The 18,743-nt window shown below is 39.6% G+C and overlaps 1 protein-coding gene across 14 annotated transcripts in view; it reads right to left on the bottom strand.

Annotated features, from left to right (window-relative positions):
• The window catches only part of LOC115596696 (deleted in malignant brain tumors 1 protein-like), a 40,144-nt gene that overhangs the window by 21,177 nt on the left and 224 nt on the right, over positions 1 to 18,743 (bottom strand). The window contains exons 2-42 of one of the 14 annotated variants that reach the window (XR_003986946.1): positions 18,679 to 18,720; positions 18,043 to 18,196; positions 17,752 to 17,948; positions 17,511 to 17,609; positions 17,014 to 17,055; positions 16,759 to 16,794; positions 16,543 to 16,641; positions 15,757 to 15,795; positions 15,493 to 15,528; positions 15,274 to 15,375; positions 14,485 to 14,526; positions 14,091 to 14,238; positions 13,803 to 13,999; positions 13,538 to 13,567; positions 13,349 to 13,447; positions 12,089 to 12,124; positions 11,899 to 11,997; positions 10,180 to 10,221; positions 9,931 to 9,966; positions 9,715 to 9,813; positions 8,919 to 8,960; positions 8,527 to 8,674; positions 8,238 to 8,434; positions 7,977 to 8,006; positions 7,846 to 7,875; positions 7,656 to 7,754; positions 6,489 to 6,524; positions 6,299 to 6,397; positions 4,580 to 4,621; positions 4,331 to 4,366; positions 4,115 to 4,213; positions 3,319 to 3,360; positions 2,927 to 3,074; positions 2,638 to 2,834; positions 2,375 to 2,404; positions 2,244 to 2,273; positions 2,054 to 2,152; positions 861 to 896; positions 672 to 770; positions 372 to 407; positions 77 to 221 (exon numbers count right to left, since the gene is read on the bottom strand). Coding sequence is in view for 13 of the 14 variants with exons in the window: in XM_030442018.1 (XP_030297878.1) it covers positions 3,319 to 3,360; positions 4,115 to 4,213; positions 4,331 to 4,366; positions 4,580 to 4,621; positions 6,299 to 6,397; positions 6,489 to 6,524; positions 7,656 to 7,754; positions 7,846 to 7,875; positions 7,977 to 8,006; positions 8,238 to 8,434; positions 8,527 to 8,674; positions 8,919 to 8,960; positions 9,715 to 9,813; positions 9,931 to 9,966; positions 10,180 to 10,221; positions 11,899 to 11,997; positions 12,089 to 12,124; positions 13,349 to 13,447; positions 13,538 to 13,567; positions 13,803 to 13,999; positions 14,091 to 14,238; positions 14,485 to 14,526; positions 15,274 to 15,375; positions 15,493 to 15,528; positions 15,757 to 15,795; positions 16,543 to 16,641; positions 16,759 to 16,794; positions 17,014 to 17,055; positions 17,511 to 17,609; positions 17,752 to 17,948; positions 18,043 to 18,196; positions 18,679 to 18,720 (2,574 nt within the window). In the remaining variant the exon portion in view is untranslated. The remainder of the gene's footprint in view (positions 1 to 76; positions 222 to 371; positions 408 to 671; positions 771 to 860; positions 897 to 2,053; positions 2,153 to 2,243; positions 2,274 to 2,374; positions 2,405 to 2,637; positions 2,835 to 2,926; positions 3,075 to 3,318; positions 3,361 to 4,114; positions 4,214 to 4,330; positions 4,367 to 4,579; positions 4,622 to 6,298; positions 6,398 to 6,488; positions 6,525 to 7,655; positions 7,755 to 7,845; positions 7,876 to 7,976; positions 8,007 to 8,237; positions 8,435 to 8,526; positions 8,675 to 8,918; positions 8,961 to 9,714; positions 9,814 to 9,930; positions 9,967 to 10,179; positions 10,222 to 11,898; positions 11,998 to 12,088; positions 12,125 to 13,348; positions 13,448 to 13,537; positions 13,568 to 13,802; positions 14,000 to 14,090; positions 14,239 to 14,484; positions 14,527 to 15,273; positions 15,376 to 15,492; positions 15,529 to 15,756; positions 15,796 to 16,542; positions 16,642 to 16,758; positions 16,795 to 17,013; positions 17,056 to 17,510; positions 17,610 to 17,751; positions 17,949 to 18,042; positions 18,197 to 18,678; positions 18,721 to 18,743) is intronic. The other 13 variants (XM_030442018.1, XM_030442010.1, XM_030442019.1 and 10 more) reach the window with 13 other exon arrangements.

Raw genomic sequence — 18,743 nt, 5'->3', positions numbered from 1 at the left:
TTTGTAGTTCACATAATAAAGCTGCTCATTTATGTGATGATTATGATCCCCAGAGAGCAGTCTATTCTTCACTCACTGCAGGTACGTGAATGCCAGGAAGATTCTTTGGTCGCTCGAAGCTCTAAGACGCCAGGTACAGTAGGTGTTGTCTGGGTAGAAGGAGGGGTGATTTGGGCTGGTGAAGTTGCCAGAGCCAAACAGATAGCCTCCGCAGGGGGTTGCTTAAAAGTGGACAAGATAACATGAGGGTCATTTCAGTGAAGTGTTTGCAGCAGGCTTGTTTTGCACACTGAAGATCCTGCAAAAGTGAGGGTTGAGCTTGGTGAGTAGTAGGCCACCACGCGAGATAGGTTGTTGAGAGGTCTTCATACCTGTGGTGGGCCATTCCGTGGTTGATGAGCAGTAATCTACATGTCAGAGAGAGGAAGATAAAATGATTATAATCTTTTACACCTATTTGTCTTAAACACATCCTGGTTCAACTGACTAAAAGTCACTGTGTGAACATCATATTAAGTGGAAAAGATGCGGTTAGTTTTCTGTGACATCTTTGGGTAATGATTCAGTTAATTATCTTATGAGTAATGGTATTGAAGTAGTGTATTTCAGTGTGATGCAAGATACTTTTCAGTTAAAATTGTGACCATAGTTTTAAGGGATATGATATCTACCGTAGTAATCAGGACAACAGTTTCCATTGTATCGACAGGAGCTTGAGCAGGAGCAGCTTCCCAGGTTCCAGCCACAGTTGTGACGACATGAGGGCTGAGCTGGGAGACACAGGAGATGTTAAACCTTTCAGTAATTTATATTTTAATGTTTTATTATTTAACAAATAGGTTGTTGAGAGGTTTTCTAACCTGTGGTGGGCCATTCCGTGGTTGATGAGCAGTGATCTGCATGTCAGAGAGAGGAAGATAAAATGATTACAATCTCTTACACCTCTTTGTCTTAGACACATCCTGATTCAACTGACTAAAAGTGGCTTTGATAGGAAGCCTCACACTTTAATTATATGTTGAATTACAGAATTCTGGCCAGTGTGGTACTTTCTAGAGACAGACAGGCTAAATAAGGACATAGTACAGACACTCGGACGCAGTCCCACCGATCTCACTCCCTCGTGTTGTCGAGCAGACAACCAGGGCCATGAAAATCTCTGTCAAGCATAGCTGACACGTTATTATTTCCTAACTGTGTATCTTTAGTTGTTGTCTGGTGTTAATGGGTTGACGTGTTTTTCTCGCTGTTTGTTTGTTAAAGCAAATAGCCAGAGGTAAGCTGATGCAGCGGATTGTGAGCTGTAGTTTCCCCGCCGTTAAACACACCAACATCTGGCTGTCACAGATGCAGTGTCTCTGGGCTCATTTGATGAAGCGGACAGGTGCAGCAGCAGGACAGCCTGCTTTACATGCAGCCGGCCTGCTTGCTTCTCCTTATGAGCCCAGAGACACTCTTAGAGCGAAGAGCGGCTCCAGAGGTTGAGTGACGTCGACAGGAGAGGCCAAAGAGGAGCTATTTAACTAGCTAGCTAACTTGTGACATTTAGGTAAAGTTACATCAAGACGAGGTAGCCTAATGTCAGATCACAAACATCAGCCAATATAGCTTCCTCCTTATTTACTTGGTAAAGTTTGATGATTTGGAAACCGACAGATTGGTTGATGCTGACATATTCTTAAGACAGCATTAATTGTGTTTAATTGGAAGAGATCAGGGCATCTCTTGTTTTCAATGACACTGGAATGACTTGGCCTCAATTTGCAATGTTTTGCTATGTTAAAAAAATGTTCTTAGGGACCCCATGACATGACTTCAAATGCAACTAAAAGTTATTGTATTCATTGTCATTGTCTTTTCTCCATTCCGAAGCATACAGTTTTTCTCTCCCATGAGTAATATCACTTTGGTGTAGATTTCTAGAATGATCTCCCACAGCATGTCCAGCACAAACATCCACAAAGATTCCAGTTCATATCACTGTACAGTAAGTTTTCTATGAATGCTTTTCAGTTAAAATTGTGACCATAGTTTTAAGGGACATGATACCTACCATGGTAATCAGGACAACAGTTTCCATAGTATTGACAGGAGCTTGTGCAGGAGCAGCTTCCCAGGTCCCAGCCACAGTTGTAGCGACATGACGGCTGTTCTGAGAGACGCAGGAGAGTATAAAACATTTCAGTAATTCATATTTTAATGTTTCATTCTTTTGCAAATAGGTTGTTGAGAGGTTTTCATACCTGTGACAGGGCTTTCAGTGCTGAAGTAATCTTCATGACAGAAAAAAAGGGTTTACTGTTATACTGTGTAACTATATTCATATTTTAATGTTTTATTCTTTCGCAAATACGTTGTTGAGAGGTTTTCATACCTGTGACAGGGCTTTCAGTGCTGAAGAAATCTTCATGACAGAAAAAAAGGGTTTACTGTTATACTGTGTAACTAAACATTCAGGTAAACCAGCAAAAGTGACCAAAAAATATCATTGCAGGAAACTTGAGCTGCAGAAAGTTCAGACAAAACAATTCCCATCACTGAAATCACTCTCTACACTTAGACTTTATGGATGTAATTACAATTAAGATACTGCATATTGTTTGAAATTCATAAACATCAGTAATCATTGTGACGTACCTCCAACTTCGTAATAAGCCTGAAATCCTGAGTAGCTAGCACTACTGTCAGTCCTGAAGCGCACGGTCAAGTAAGAACCCGTGGAGTAGAAAGTGGCAGTGTTCCTGCCACACACCTTCCCCAGAAGCCTGCTACTGGTACTGGAGCCATCGTAGACGGAAACGGAATCACAACCACAATTTCCACAACTCTCAATGCTGTGAAAGAAGAACAGATGTTTGAATTTAAAGCTAAAGATAATTCAACACAATAGTTGTTAGTGATCACAAATGGCCTCCTGTATACTTACTTGACAGAAGAGAACCGCAGCCGAATGACTGAGTATCCTGGTCTGATGTACCAGATACAGTCTGCATAATGTGGGTACGCAGATGGATAGTTTGGGCTGGTAAAACTTCCACTGTAGCCATACAGGTAATCACCACATGATGTATAGTCTTAGGATCATGAAAGTTAAGAAAATGAATCACTCATCAATGTGAATGTTCTTGTTTCGTTTTCTTTTCTTAAAGACCAGTGAGAGCACGGTAAACCACAGACAAAAACCCTATCATGAAGACTATAAAAACACAAAGATGATTTTTCCAACTACTGCTCAATCTGATGTTGCTCAGACACAAAAGCAAGAGCGTATGTTATCAGAAGTATCAGAATTGTTTGCTCATGAAGACAGTTAAATACCTGGGGTGCTGGGTGCTTCCGGAGTCGTTTCCGAGCACTCATCTGAAGCAAATAAGCAAAAATCAAACCAGACCATCAGCAAGAAAATCGGCTTTTTATGTACAATTAATATTCTGATGCCTCTAACCAGGTTGGGATCAGACTTGACAAGTAATAAAATTATAACTATTTTAATGATGGCGTGCTGAGGATAAATTTGGTGAGACAGAATGACACTAAATCATAGTTTACTTTGTTTCACCCTCCTCATCTGTTGCCTCCAGAGTCAACCAAAAGGGAAAGTTAAAGATACTACGTCTTCATAGTCCTAGTTAAGTAATAGTACTCTAAGTATTCAAAGGAAATGAACTCATTCCACATAGAACTGGACAGCACATTGGCACATATGACATTATTGTTAACACTAAATACATCAGCACCATTTCACTGTTGTAGTAGGACCAGATGAAGCTGGTCTGAACCAGTTGCAGTATTCAGCGATTCATTGTGTTTTATAAACTTAGCAGATGTTGTTGTATGAAAAATGTATTTCGGAAAAGAAACTATTAGCTATAGCTGCTAAATGAGTTAAATTGGGGGTAAAACATGCAACATTTTCCTCAGAAATGTAGTGAAGTTAAAGCACAAAGAATTATAGATTGGAAATACAGATGTGAAGGACCTCAAAACTCAGTTGAGTTGATGTTCTTAGTTACTTTCCATCACTGCTTACCGGTACAGTCTGGACAACAGTATCAAAGAGAGGGATGGATGCAGAACCTGTTCATACTGTTGATTTGTTAGACGTGGCACTTACAGTAGTAGTCATGGCAACAGTTGCCATAGTATTGACAGGAGCTTGAACAGGAGCAGCTTCCCATGTGACTGCCACAGTTGTAACGACATGAGGGTTGATCTGAGAGACACAGGAGGACATAGTCTTAACCACAGTATTTACAATTCTCTGTGAGGATGAATGAATATGATGGAGCTATGGCCTTAGAAATGTTTGGCCATGAAGACAGTTAAATACCTGTGACGACGTCATCTACAGTCCACCAGTTATCACCTGATGGATTATAAGAAAAAGTAAATGAGATAAAATGTCAGAGTATCGGCCACTTGAAGACCAGTGAGAGCACGTGAAACCACAGACAAAAACCCTTTCATGAAGACTTTAACAACACAACTACTGCTCAGTCTAATGTTGCTCAGACACAAAAGCCAGAGAGTATGTTATCAGAAGTATCAGAAATGTTTGGTCATGAAGACAGTTAAATACCTGTGGTGCTGGGTGCTTCCGGAGTCGTTGCCGAGCACTCATCTGAAGCAAATAAGCAAAAAGCAAACCAGACCATCAGCAAGAAGATTGGCTTTTTATGTACAATTAATATTCTAATGCCTGTAACCAGGTTGGGTTCAGACTTGACAAGCAATAAAATTATAACTATTTTAATGATGGCGTGCTGATGATACATTTGGTGAGACAGAATGACACTAAATCATAGTTTACTTTGTTTCACCCTCCTCATCTGTTGCCTCCAGAGTCAACCAAAATGGAAAGTTAAAGATACTACGTCTTCATAGTCCTACTAAAGTAATAGTACTCTCTAAGTATTAAAAGGAAATTTACTCATTCCACAGAAAACTGGACAGTACATTGGCACATATGACATTATTGTTAACACTAAATAAATCAGCACAATTTCACTGTTGTAGTAGGTCCAGATGGAGCCAGTCTGAACCAGTTTATTTACAGTGGTGTAATTTAGTCTATTGGTGTCCAAACTAGGGGTCGGGCTCCCTCCAAAGTGTCAGGGAGATAATTTATGTATTCTGTATTCTGTTGCGAAAACTTTTATTCAAATTGTGGCCATCCTTGCTTTCTGTGAAATACTGATTATCTAAATCTCTTAGTTATTCTTTAACTCTTTGTGTGAACAGTCACTGTATGTAAATCAAACTGTAGAAAGTTGGTAGAACTGATAACAACTCGGCAACATCTGATACATAATGAGAGGCAGCGACCACACTGATTTTGAGTTCACCAAAATGATTTGCCACCACTCATATGATCTTCAACTATTCATTGTATTTTATAAACTCAGCATATGTTGGTGTATGAAAAATTGTATATCTGAAAAGAAACTAGTATCTATAGCTGCCAAATAAGTTAAATGGGGGGTAAAACATTTGATGTTTTCCTGTGAAACGTAGTGGAGTTGAGAACTCTAGACCACAGTTTCAAATATGATGATGCACCTGCTGTTTATACAGCAACTGTGAACAAAATAATATGAACACATCATATCTGTGTAAGTGCTGAGTAATCTGACAGACTGACTGGCTCAGGTGAGGTAGCCTATCGTCAGATCACAAACATCAGCCAAGTTCGCTTCCTCCGTGTTTACTTGGTAAAGTTTAAAAGATTTGGAAACCGACAGTTTGGTTGTTGCTGACATATTTTTTAAGACGCCATTAATTGTGTTTAATTGGAAAAGATCAGAGCATCTCTTGTTTTCATTGAGACTGGGATGACTTGGCCTCAATTTGCGCTGTTTTGCTATGTTCAAACATGTTCTTCCTTGCTGTTGGCTTCTAGAAGCAATATTGCTTCAGTAAACACGGCCGTACCCGGCAAAATGGAACCGGCATCACCAAATCTCCTAATGTCAAGCTTGTCTGACCCATTTGTTTCCTTCAAAAAAGAATCAAACCAAGAAACTGAAGCGACATCTGAGACCCCATGACATGACTTAAAATACAACTAACCCCCACAGTGTTTCCAGCACAAACATCCTGCTTCAACACTAAATACATTAAATTATGAGTAAAAGATGCCAGTTCATATCACTGTACGGTCAGTTTTCTATGAAATCACTGGATAATAATTCCCGAAATTATCTTATGAGGGATGATATTGAAGTAGTGTATTTCAGTGTGATGCAAGATTCTTTTTAGTTAAAACTGTGACCGTGGCTTTAAGGGACATGATTCCTACCGTAGTAATCAGGGCAACAGTTTCCATAGTATTGACAGGAGCTTGTGCAGGAGCAGCTTCCCAGGTTCCAGCCACAGTTGTAACGACATGAGGGGTGTTCTGAGAGACGCAGGAGAGTATAAAACATTTCAGTAATTGATATTCTAATGTTTCGTTATTTCACGAATAGGTTTTTGAGAGGGTTTCATACCTGTGGTGGGCCATTCTGTGGTTGATGAGCAGTGATCTACATGTCAGAGAGAGGAAGATAGAATAATTACAATCTCTTACACCTCTTTGTCTTTGGCTTTGATAGGAAGCCTCTCACTTTAATTATATGTTGATCAGAATGAAAGAATTCTGGCCAGTGTGGTACTTTCTAGAGACAGACAGGCTAAATGAGGACACAGTACAGACACTGGGACGCAGTCCCACTGATCTCTCCCCCTCTTGTTGTCGAGCAGATGACCAGGGCCATGAAAATCTCTGTTAAACGTAGCTGACAGGTTATTATTTCCAAACTGTATCTTCAGTTGTTGTCTGGTGTTAATGGGTTGACATGTTTTTCTTGCTGTTTGTTTGTTAAAGCAAATAGCCAGAGGTAAGCTGATGCAGCGGATTGTGAGATGTAGTTTCCCCGCCATTAAACACACCAACATCTGGCTGTCACAGATGCAGTGTCTCTGGGCTCATTTGATGAAGCGGACAGGCGCAGCAGCAGGACAGCCTGCTTTACATGCAGCCGGCCTGCTTGCTTCTCCTTATGAGCCCAGAGACACTCTTAGAGCGAAGAGCGGCTCCAGAGGTTGAGTGACGTCGACAGGAGAGGCCAAAGAGGAGCTATTTAACTAGCTAGCTAACTTGTGACATTTAGGTAAAGTTACATCAAGACGAGGTAGCCTAATGTCAGATCACAAACATCAGCCAATATAGCTTCCTCCTTATTTACTTGGTAAAGTTTGATGATTTGGAAACCGACAGATTGGTTGATGCTGACATATTCTTAAGACAGCATTAATTGTGTTTAATTGGAAGAGATCAGGGCATCTCTTGTTTTCAATGACACTGGAATGACTTGGCCTCAATTTGCAATGTTTTGCTATGTTAAAAAAATGTTCTTAGGGACCCCATGACATGACTTCAAATGCAACTAAAAGTTATTGTATTCATTGTCATTGTCTTTTCTCCATTCCGAAGCATACAGTTTTTCTCTCCCATGAGTAATATCACTTTGGTGTAGATTTCTAGAATGATCTCCCACAGCATGTCCAGCACAAACATCCACAAAGATTCCAGTTCATATCACTGTACAGTAAGTTTTCTATGAATGCTTTTCAGTTAAAATTGTGACCATAGTTTTAAGGGACATGATACCTACCATGGTAATCAGGACAACAGTTTCCATAGTATTGACAGGAGCTTGTGCAGGAGCAGCTTCCCAGGTCCCAGCCACAGTTGTAGCGACATGACGGCTGTTCTGAGAGACGCAGGAGAGTATAAAACATTTCAGTAATTCATATTTTAATGTTTCATTCTTTTGCAAATAGGTTGTTGAGAGGTTTTCATACCTGTGACAGGGCTTTCAGTGCTGAAGTAATCTTCATGACAGAAAAAAAGGGTTTACTGTTATACTGTGTAACTATATTCATATTTTAATGTTTTATTCTTTCGCAAATACGTTGTTGAGAGGTTTTCATACCTGTGACAGGGCTTTCAGTGCTGAAGAAATCTTCATGACAGAAAAAAAGGGTTTACTGTTATACTGTGTAACTAAACATTCAGGTAAACCAGCAAAAGTGACCAAAAAATATCATTGCAGGAAACTTGAGCTGCAGAAAGTTCAGACAAAACAATTCCCATCACTGAAATCACTCTACACTTAGACTTTATGGATGTAATTACAATTAAGATACTGCATATTGTTTGAAATTCATAAACATCAGTAATCATTGTGACGTACCTCCAACTTCGTAATAAGCCTGAAATCCTGAGTAGCTAGCACTACTGTCAGTCCTGAAGCGCACGGTCAAGTAAGAACCCGTGGAGTAGAAAGTGGCAGTGTTCCTGCCACACACCTTCCCCAGAAGCCTGCTACTGGTACTGGAGCCATCGTAGACGGAAACGGAATCACAACCACAATTTCCACAACTCTCAATGCTGTGAAAGAAGAACAGATGTTTGAATTTAAAGCTAAAGATAATTCAACACAATAGTTGTTAGTGATCACAAATGGCCTCCTGTATACTTACTTGACAGAAGAGAACCGCAGCCGAATGACTGAGTATCCTGGTCTGATGTACCAGATACAGTCTGCATAATGTGGGTACGCAGATGGATAGTTTGGGCTGGTAAAACTTCCACTGTAGCCATACAGGTAATCACCACATGATGTATAGTCTTAGGATCATGAAAGTTAAGAAAATGAATCACTCATCAATGTGAATGTTCTTGTTTCGTTTTCTTTTCTTAAAGACCAGTGAGAGCACGGTAAACCACAGACAAAAACCCTATCATGAAGACTATAAAAACACAAAGATGATTTTTCCAACTACTGCTCAATCTGATGTTGCTCAGACACAAAAGCAAGAGCGTATGTTATCAGAAGTATCAGAATTGTTTGCTCATGAAGACAGTTAAATACCTGGGGTGCTGGGTGCTTCCGGAGTCGTTTCCGAGCACTCATCTGAAGCAAATAAGCAAAAATCAAACCAGACCATCAGCAAGAAAATCGGCTTTTTATGTACAATTAATATTCTGATGCCTCTAACCAGGTTGGGATCAGACTTGACAAGTAATAAAATTATAACTATTTTAATGATGGCGTGCTGAGGATAAATTTGGTGAGACAGAATGACACTAAATCATAGTTTACTTTGTTTCACCCTCCTCATCTGTTGCCTCCAGAGTCAACCAAAAGGGAAAGTTAAAGATACTACGTCTTCATAGTCCTAGTTAAGTAATAGTACTCTAAGTATTCAAAGGAAATGAACTCATTCCACATAGAACTGGACAGCACATTGGCACATATGACATTATTGTTAACACTAAATACATCAGCACCATTTCACTGTTGTAGTAGGACCAGATGAAGCTGGTCTGAACCAGTTGCAGTATTCAGCGATTCATTGTGTTTTATAAACTTAGCAGATGTTGTTGTATGAAAAATGTATTTCGGAAAAGAAACTATTAGCTATAGCTGCTAAATGAGTTAAATTGGGGGTAAAACATGCAACATTTTCCTCAGAAATGTAGTGAAGTTAAAGCACAAAGAATTATAGATTGGAAATACAGATGTGAAGGACCTCAAAACTCAGTTGAGTTGATGTTCTTAGTTACTTTCCATCACTGCTTACCGGTACAGTCTGGACAACAGTATCAAAGAGAGGGATGGATGCAGAACCTGTTCATACTGTTGATTTGTTAGACGTGGCACTTACAGTAGTAGTCATGGCAACAGTTGCCATAGTATTGACAGGAGCTTGAACAGGAGCAGCTTCCCATGTGACTGCCACAGTTGTAACGACATGAGGGTTGATCTGAGAGACACAGGAGGACATAGTCTTAACCACAGTATTTACAATTCTCTGTGAGGATGAATGAATATGATGGAGCTATGGCCTTAGAAATGTTTGGCCATGAAGACAGTTAAATACCTGTGACGACGTCATCTACAGTCCACCAGTTATCACCTGATGGATTATAAGAAAAAGTAAATGAGATAAAATGTCAGAGTATCGGCCACTTGAAGACCAGTGAGAGCACGTGAAACCACAGACAAAAACCCTTTCATGAAGACTTTAACAACACAACTACTGCTCAGTCTAATGTTGCTCAGACACAAAAGCCAGAGAGTATGTTATCAGAAGTATCAGAAATGTTTGGTCATGAAGACAGTTAAATACCTGTGGTGCTGGGTGCTTCCGGAGTCGTTGCCGAGCACTCATCTGAAGCAAATAAGCAAAAAGCAAACCAGACCATCAGCAAGAAGATTGGCTTTTTATGTACAATTAATATTCTAATGCCTGTAACCAGGTTGGGTTCAGACTTGACAAGCAATAAAATTATAACTATTTTAATGATGGCGTGCTGATGATACATTTGGTGAGACAGAATGACACTAAATCATAGTTTACTTTGTTTCACCCTCCTCATCTGCTGCCTCCAGAGTCAACCAAAATGGAAAGTTAAAGATACTACGTCTTCATAGTCCTACTAAAGTAATAGTACTCTCTAAGTATTAAAAGGAAATTTACTCATTCCACAGAAAACTGGACAGTACATTGGCACATATGACATTATTGTTAACACTAAATAAATCAGCACAATTTCACTGTTGTAGTAGGTCCAGATGGAGCCAGTCTGAACCAGTTTATTTACAGTGGTGTAATTTAGTCTATTGGTGTCCAAACTAGGGGTCGGGCTCCCTCCAAAGTGTCAGGGAGATAATTTATGTATTCTGTATTCTGTTGCGAAAACTTTTATTCAAATTGTGGCCATCCTTGCTTTCTGTGAAATACTGATTATCTAAATCTCTTAGTTATTCTTTAACTCTTTGTGTGAACAGTCACTGTATGTAAATCAAACTGTAGAAAGTTGGTAGAACTGATAACAACTCGGCAACATCTGATACATAATGAGAGGCAGCGACCACACTGATTTTGAGTTCACCAAAATGATTTGCCACCACTCATATGATCTTCAACTATTCATTGTATTTTATAAACTCAGCATATGTTGGTGTATGAAAAATTGTATATCTGAAAAGAAACTAGTATCTATAGCTGCCAAATAAGTTAAATGGGGGGTAAAACATTTGATGTTTTCCTGTGAAACGTAGTGGAGTTGAGAACTCTAGACCACAGTTTCAAATATGATGATGCACCTGCTGTTTATACAGCAACTGTGAACAAAATAATATGAACACATCATATCTGTGTAAGTGCTGAGTAATCTGACAGACTGACTGGCTCAGGTGAGGTAGCCTATCGTCAGATCACAAACATCAGCCAAGTTCGCTTCCTCCGTGTTTACTTGGTAAAGTTTAAAAGATTTGGAAACCGACAGTTTGGTTGTTGCTGACATATTTTTTAAGACGCCATTAATTGTGTTTAATTGGAAAAGATCAGAGCATCTCTTGTTTTCATTGAGACTGGGATGACTTGGCCTCAATTTGCGCTGTTTTGCTATGTTCAAACATGTTCTTCCTTGCTGTTGGCTTCTAGAAGCAATATTGCTTCAGTAAACACGGCCGTACCCGGCAAAATGGAACCGGCATCACCAAATCTCCTAATGTCAAGCTTGTCTGACCCATTTGTTTCCTTCAAAAAAGAATCAAACCAAGAAACTGAAGCGACATCTGAGACCCCATGACATGACTTAAAATACAACTAACCCCCACAGTGTTTCCAGCACAAACATCCTGCTTCAACACTAAATACATTAAATTATGAGTAAAAGATGCCAGTTCATATCACTGTACGGTCAGTTTTCTATGAAATCACTGGATAATAATTCCCGAAATTATCTTATGAGGGATGATATTGAAGTAGTGTATTTCAGTGTGATGCAAGATTCTTTTTAGTTAAAACTGTGACCGTGGCTTTAAGGGACATGATTCCTACCGTAGTAATCAGGGCAACAGTTTCCATAGTATTGACAGGAGCTTGTGCAGGAGCAGCTTCCCAGGTTCCAGCCACAGTTGTAACGACATGAGGGGTGTTCTGAGAGACGCAGGAGAGTATAAAACATTTCAGTAATTGATATTCTAATGTTTCGTTATTTCACGAATAGGTTTTTGAGAGGGTTTCATACCTGTGGTGGGCCATTCTGTGGTTGATGAGCAGTGATCTACATGTCAGAGAGAGGAAGATAGAATAATTACAATCTCTTACACCTCTTTGTCTTTGGCTTTGATAGGAAGCCTCTCACTTTAATTATATGTTGATCAGAATGAAAGAATTCTGGCCAGTGTGGTACTTTCTAGAGACAGACAGGCTAAATGAGGACACAGTACAGACACTGGGACGCAGTCCCACTGATCTCTCCCCCTCTTGTTGTCGAGCAGATGACCAGGGCCATGAAAATCTCTGTTAAACGTAGCTGACAGGTTATTATTTCCAAACTGTATCTTCAGTTGTTGTCTGGTGTTAATGGGTTGACATGTTTTTCTTGCTGTTTGTTTGTTAAAGCAAATAGCCAGAGGTAAGCTGATGCAGCGGATTGTGAGATGTAGTTTCCCCGCCATTAAACACACCAACATCTGGCTGTCACAGATGCAGTGTCTCTGGGCTCATTTGATGAAGCGGACAGGCGCAGCAGCAGCAGCAGAACAGCCTGCTTTACATGCAGCCGGCCTGCTTGCTTCTCCTTATGAGCCCAGAGACACTCTTAGAGCGAAGAACGGCTCCAGAGGTTGAGTGACGTCGACAGGAGAGGCCGAAGAGGAGCTATTTAACTAGCTAGCTAACTTGTGACATTTAGGTAAAGTTACATCAAGACAAGGTAGCCTTATCTCAGATCACAAACATAAGCCAAGATTGCTTCCTCCTTACTTACTTGGTAAAGTTTGATGATTTGGAAACCGACAGATTGGTTGATGCTGACGTATTTTTAAGACAGCATTAATTGTTTAATTGGAAGAGATCAGGGCTTGTCTTGTTTTCAATGAGACTGGAATGACTTGGCCTCAGTTTGCGTTGTTAAATATTTTTCTGAGAGAACCCATGACATGACTTCAAATTCAACTAAAAGTCATTGTATTCATTGTCATGTCTTTTCTCTATTCCAAATCATACAGTTTTTTCTCTCCTGTGAGTCATTTGGTGTAGTTTTCTAGAATGATCTCCCACATCATGTCCAGCACAAACATCCTGCTTCAACACTAAATACATCATATTATGTGGAAAAAATGCCAGTTCATCTCACTTTACAGTCATTTTTCAATGAAATCTTTGGATAATAATTCAGTTAATTATCTTATGAGGAATGGTATTGAAGTAGTATATTTCAGTGTGATGCAGGATGCTTTTCAGTTAAGATTGTGACCATAGTTTTAAGGGATATGATATCTACCGTAGTAATCAGGGCAACAGTTTCCATTGTATTGACAGGAGCTTGTGCAGGAGCAGCTTCCCAGGTTCCAGCCACAGTTGTAACGACATGACGGCTGTTCTGAGAGACGCAGGAGAGTATAAAACATTTAAGTAATTCATATTTTAATGTTTTATTTTTCGCAAATAGGATGTTGAGAGGTTTTCATACCTGTGACAGGGCTTTCAGTGCTGAAGTAATCTTCATGACAGAGAAAAAAAAGGGTGTACTGTTACACTGTGTAACTAAACATTCAGATAAACCAGCAACTGTGATAAAAAATATCTCTGCAGGAAACTTGAGCTACACAAAGTTCAAACAAAACAATTCCCATCACTGAAATCACTCTCTACACTTAGACTTTATGGATGTCATTACAATTAAGATACTGCACATTGTTTGAAATTCATAAACAACAGTAGTCATTGTGACGTACCCCCATTTTCGTAGAAAGCCCGAAATCCTGAGTAGCTAGCACTACTGTCAGTCCTGAAGCGCACGGTCAAGTAAGAACCGGTGGAGTAGAAAGTGGCAGTGTTCCTGCCACACACCTTCCCCAGAAGACTGCTACTGGTACTGGAGCCATCGTAGACGGAAACGGAATCACAACCACAATTTCCACAACTCTCAATGCTGTGAAAAAAAACAGATGTTTGAATTTAAAGCAAAAGATAATTCAACACAATAGTTGTTAGTGATCACAAATGGCCTCCTGTATACTTACTTGACAGAAGAGAACCACAGCCGAATGACTGAGTATCCTGGTCTGATGTACCAGATACAGTCTGCATAATGTGGGTACGCAGATGGATAGTTTGGGCTGGTAAAACTTCCACTGTAGCCATACAGGTAACCACCACATGATGTATAATCTTAGGATCATGAAATTTAAGAAAATGAATCACTCATCAATGTGAATGTTCTTGTTTCATATTCTTTTCTTTTCTTAAAGACCAATGAGAGCACGGTAAACCACAGACAAAAACCCTATCATGAAGACTATAAAAACACAAAGATTTTTCCAACTACTGCTCAGTCTGATGTTGCTCTGACACAAAAGCAAGAGCGTATGTTATCAGAAGTATCAGAATTGTTTGCTCATGAAGACAGTTAAATACCTGGGGTGCTGGGTGCTTCCGGAGTCGTTTCCGAGCACTCATCTGAAGCAAATAAGCAAAAATCAAACCAGACCATCAGCAAGAAGATCGGCATTTTATGTACAATTAATATTCTAATGCCTGTAACCAGGTTGGGTTCAGACTTGACAAGTAATAAAATTCTAACTATTTTAATGATGGCGTGCTGAGGATAAATTTGGTGAGACAGAATGACTCTAATTCGCTTTGTTTCACCCTCCTCATCTGTTGCCTCCAGAGTCAACTAAAAGTGAAATTTAAAGATACTACGTCTTCATAGTCCTAGTAAAGTAATAGTACTCTAAGTATTCAAAGGAAATGTACTCATTCCACAGAAAACTGGACAGCACATTGGCACATATGACATTATTGTTAACACTAAATAAATCAGCACCATTTCACTGTTGTAGTAGGTCCAGATGAAGCTGGTCTTAACCAGTTGCAGTATTCAGCGATTCATTGTGTTTTATAAACTTAGCAGATGTTGTTGTATGAAAAATGTATTTCGGAAAAGAAACTATTAGCTATAGCTGCTAAATGAGTTAAATGGGGGGTAAAAAATGGAACATTTTCCTCAGAAATGTAGTGGAGTTAAAGCACAAAGAATTATAGATTGGAAATACAGATGTAAAGGACCTCAAAACTCAGTTGAGTAAATGTTCTTAGTTACTTTCCATCACTGCTTACCGATACAGTATGGGCAACAGTATCAAAGAGAGGGATGGATGCAGAACCTGTTCATACTGTTGATTTGTTAGACGTGGCACTTACAGTAGTAGTCATGGCAACAGTTGCCATAGTATTGACAGGAGTTTTCGCAGGAGCACATTCCCATGTGACTGCCACAGTTGTAACGACATGAGGGATAAAAATCTGAGAGACACAGGAGGACACAGTCTTAACCACAGTATTTACAATTCTCTGTGAGGAGATATTAATATGATGGAGCTATGGCCTTAGAAATGTTTGGTCATGAAGACAGTTAAATACCTGTGAAGTAGTCATGTGTAGGCTCCCGGTTATCAGCTGGTGGATTATAAGAAAAAACAAACGAGACAAAATTTCAGAGTATCGGCCACTTAATGGCTAGTGAGAGTACGGGAAACCACAGACAAAAACCTTAACATGAAGATTATAAAGAAACAAAGATGATCTTTCCAACTACTGCTCAGTCTAATGTTGCTCAGACACAAAAGCGAAAGAGTACATTATCAGAAGTATCAGAATTGTTTGGTCATGAAGACAGTTAAATACCTGTGGTGACTGGAACCGTAGTCGTTTCCAAGCACTCATCTGAAGCAAATAAGCAAAAAGCAAACCAGACCATCAGCAAGAAGATTGGCTTTTTATGTACAATTAATATTCTAATGCCTCTAACCAGGTTGGGTTCAGACTTGACAAGTCATAAAATAATAACCATTTTAATGATGGCGTGCTGAGGATACATTTGGTGAGACAGAATGACACTAAATCATAGTTTACTTTGTTTCACCCTCCTCATCTGTTGCCTCCAGAGTCAACCAAAAGGGAAAGTTAAAGATACTACGTCTTCATAGTCCTAGTAAAGTAATAGTACTCTAAGTATTCAAAGGAAATATACTCATTCCACAGAAAACTGGACAGTACATTGGCACATATTACATTATTGTTAACACTAAATACATCAGCACCATTTCACTGTTGTAGTAGGTCCAGATGGAGCCGGTCTGAACCACTTGCAGGCTTTAACTATTCATTGTATTTTATAAACTCAGCATATGTTGTTGTATAAAAAATATTTACCTGAAAATACATTAGTAGCTATAGCTGCCAAATGAGTTAAATGGGGGGTAAAAAATGCAACATTTTCCTCAGAAATGTAGTGGAGTTAAAGCACAAAGAATTATAGATTGGAAATACAGATGTAAAGGACCTCAAAACTCAGTTGGGTAAATGTTCTTAGTTACTTTCCATCACCGATACAGTCTGGACAACAGCATCAAAGAGAGGGATGGATGCAGAACCTGTTCATACTGTTGATTTGTTAGACGTGGCACTTACAGTGGTAGTCATGGCAACAGTTGCCATAGTATTGACAGGAGCTTGAGCAGGAGCAGCTTCCCATGTGACTGCCACAGTTGTAACGACATGAGGGTTGATCTGAGAGACACAGGAGGACACAGTCTTAACCACAGTATTTACAATTCTCTGTGAGGAGAAATGAATATGATGGAGCTATGGCCTTAGAAATGTTCTGCCATGAAGACAGTTAAATACCTGTGACGACATCATCTACAGTCCACCAGTTATCACCTGATGGATTATAAGAAAAAACAAATGAGACAAAATGAGTATCAGACACTTAAAGACCAGAGAGCACAGGAAACCACAGACAAAAACCCTATCATGAAGACTATGAAAACACAAAGATGATCTTTCCAGCACTGCTCAATCTAAAGTTGCTCAGACACAAAAGAAGAGAGTTGTTATCAGAAGTATCAGAACTGTTTGTTCATGAAGACAGATAAATACCTGGGGTGCTGGGTGTTTCCGGAGTCGATGCCAGGCAGTAATCTGAAGCAAATAAGCAACAAGCAAACGAGACCATCAGCTATTTCTGTTATATCATTATAATGCCTGTAACCAGGTGGGATTCAGACTTCTCCTACCAGAGTCAACAAAAAGTAAAGTTAAAGAAAACAATGGTCCTATTAAAGTAATAGTTCAGAAGTAATTACAGTGAAATATACTAAAAGTATTAAAAATAGTATAATTGACATGCTTTTTGTGACTCTGTTAAACCTCTTAGTTACTCTTTACCTCTTTGTGTGAATAGTTATGTAAATCAAACTGCGTAAAAAGTTGGTAGAACTGATAACAGCTCATCGACATCCGATACATGGCGAGAGGCACCGACCACACTGCTTTTGAGTTCACCAAAAGGTGAGAACACAAAGAATTGAAGATTGGAAAGAACCTCAAAAACTCACTTGAGCAAATGTTCTTTGTTGCTTTCCATCACTGCTTACCATAATAGTCTGAACAACAGTTTCCTCTGTATTCACAGCTTGAAGAGCAAGAGCAGCTTCCAACCTGGTAGCCACAGTTGTACCTGCAGGACCCTTGAGCTGCAGAGAGATCAGACAAAACAATTCCCATCACTGAGATCACTCTCTACATGGTTGTAATGAGACTTGTAGACGGAATTAAAACGGAGACACGTGTTGTGTAAAATACATAAACATCTTGATCACAATCATTGCGACGCACCTACAACTCGGTAGTCAGCACGAAATCCTGAGGAGCTAATGCTACCGTCACTCTTGAAACGCACGGTCATGTAAACACCAGTGGAGTAGAAGGTGGCAGTGGTGTTGCCACACACCTTCCCCAGAAGCCTGTAAGCGGTGTTGAAGCCATCATAGACGTAAATGGCATCATACATGCAGCTGGGATGATCCTCAATGCTGTGAAAGAAGAAAAGAGGTTTGAATTTAAAGCAGGAGACAATACCAGGTTAGTGATAACAGGGGCCTCCTGGGTATGCAGAGCGTTGCTTACGATATGAACGGGAAGTTGAGCTGCACAATTCCACTTCCAAATCTGAGGTACCAAATACACTCTGAATGATCCGGGTAATTGTCTGGATAGCCAGGGCTGTAGAAAGTGCCACTGCTCGAATGCAGGTAGCCACCACACGATGCATCTGAAGTTACTGGGGATTTTGGAAGTTGAAAGAGACATTATTCACCAATAATGGACAAATTACAAATGAATGACAAAATGAAATGAAAGCAATCATACAACTAAAAATCATAGTGAATAAATAACAACCTTTTTGTGTGAAACAGAACATTTGATTATCTGACAATATGCATCTTATTAAGGTGGCACTAATTTTGCCTGCATCGAGTGCCGTTGCATCGCATTATGTATAATCTGGTGACCAAGCAAGGAGGGAGACCAAGAGATATAACACTTAAAGACAAGCATTAACAGTGTCCATAGGATCAAACACAGATCCTTACACTCTTAATACATTCAGCCAATGGCTCTGATTAAGCTGAAACAGTTAAAACTGGGGAAATCATCTGAAAGCAACAACAAATCAAGTAATTCAGATAGAGACAACAACAATTTGGATGTGTGCTGAAAACTCAAACCAAGGAAAATGCGTATAATATTTGTATTTTATACCCGTTTCCTCAGGTTGAGCCAATGTAGTCCACCAGTTATCACCTGAGGGATTATGAGAAAAACAA

The sequence above is a fragment of the Sparus aurata genome, chromosome 15 (genome assembly GCF_900880675.1).
Source record: "Sparus aurata chromosome 15, fSpaAur1.1, whole genome shotgun sequence".
Classification (NCBI taxonomy): Eukaryota; Metazoa; Chordata; class Actinopteri; order Spariformes; family Sparidae; genus Sparus; species Sparus aurata.
The sequence above is the reverse complement of the archived record's forward strand: the minus strand, read 5'-3'. Positions and strand labels throughout refer to the sequence as shown.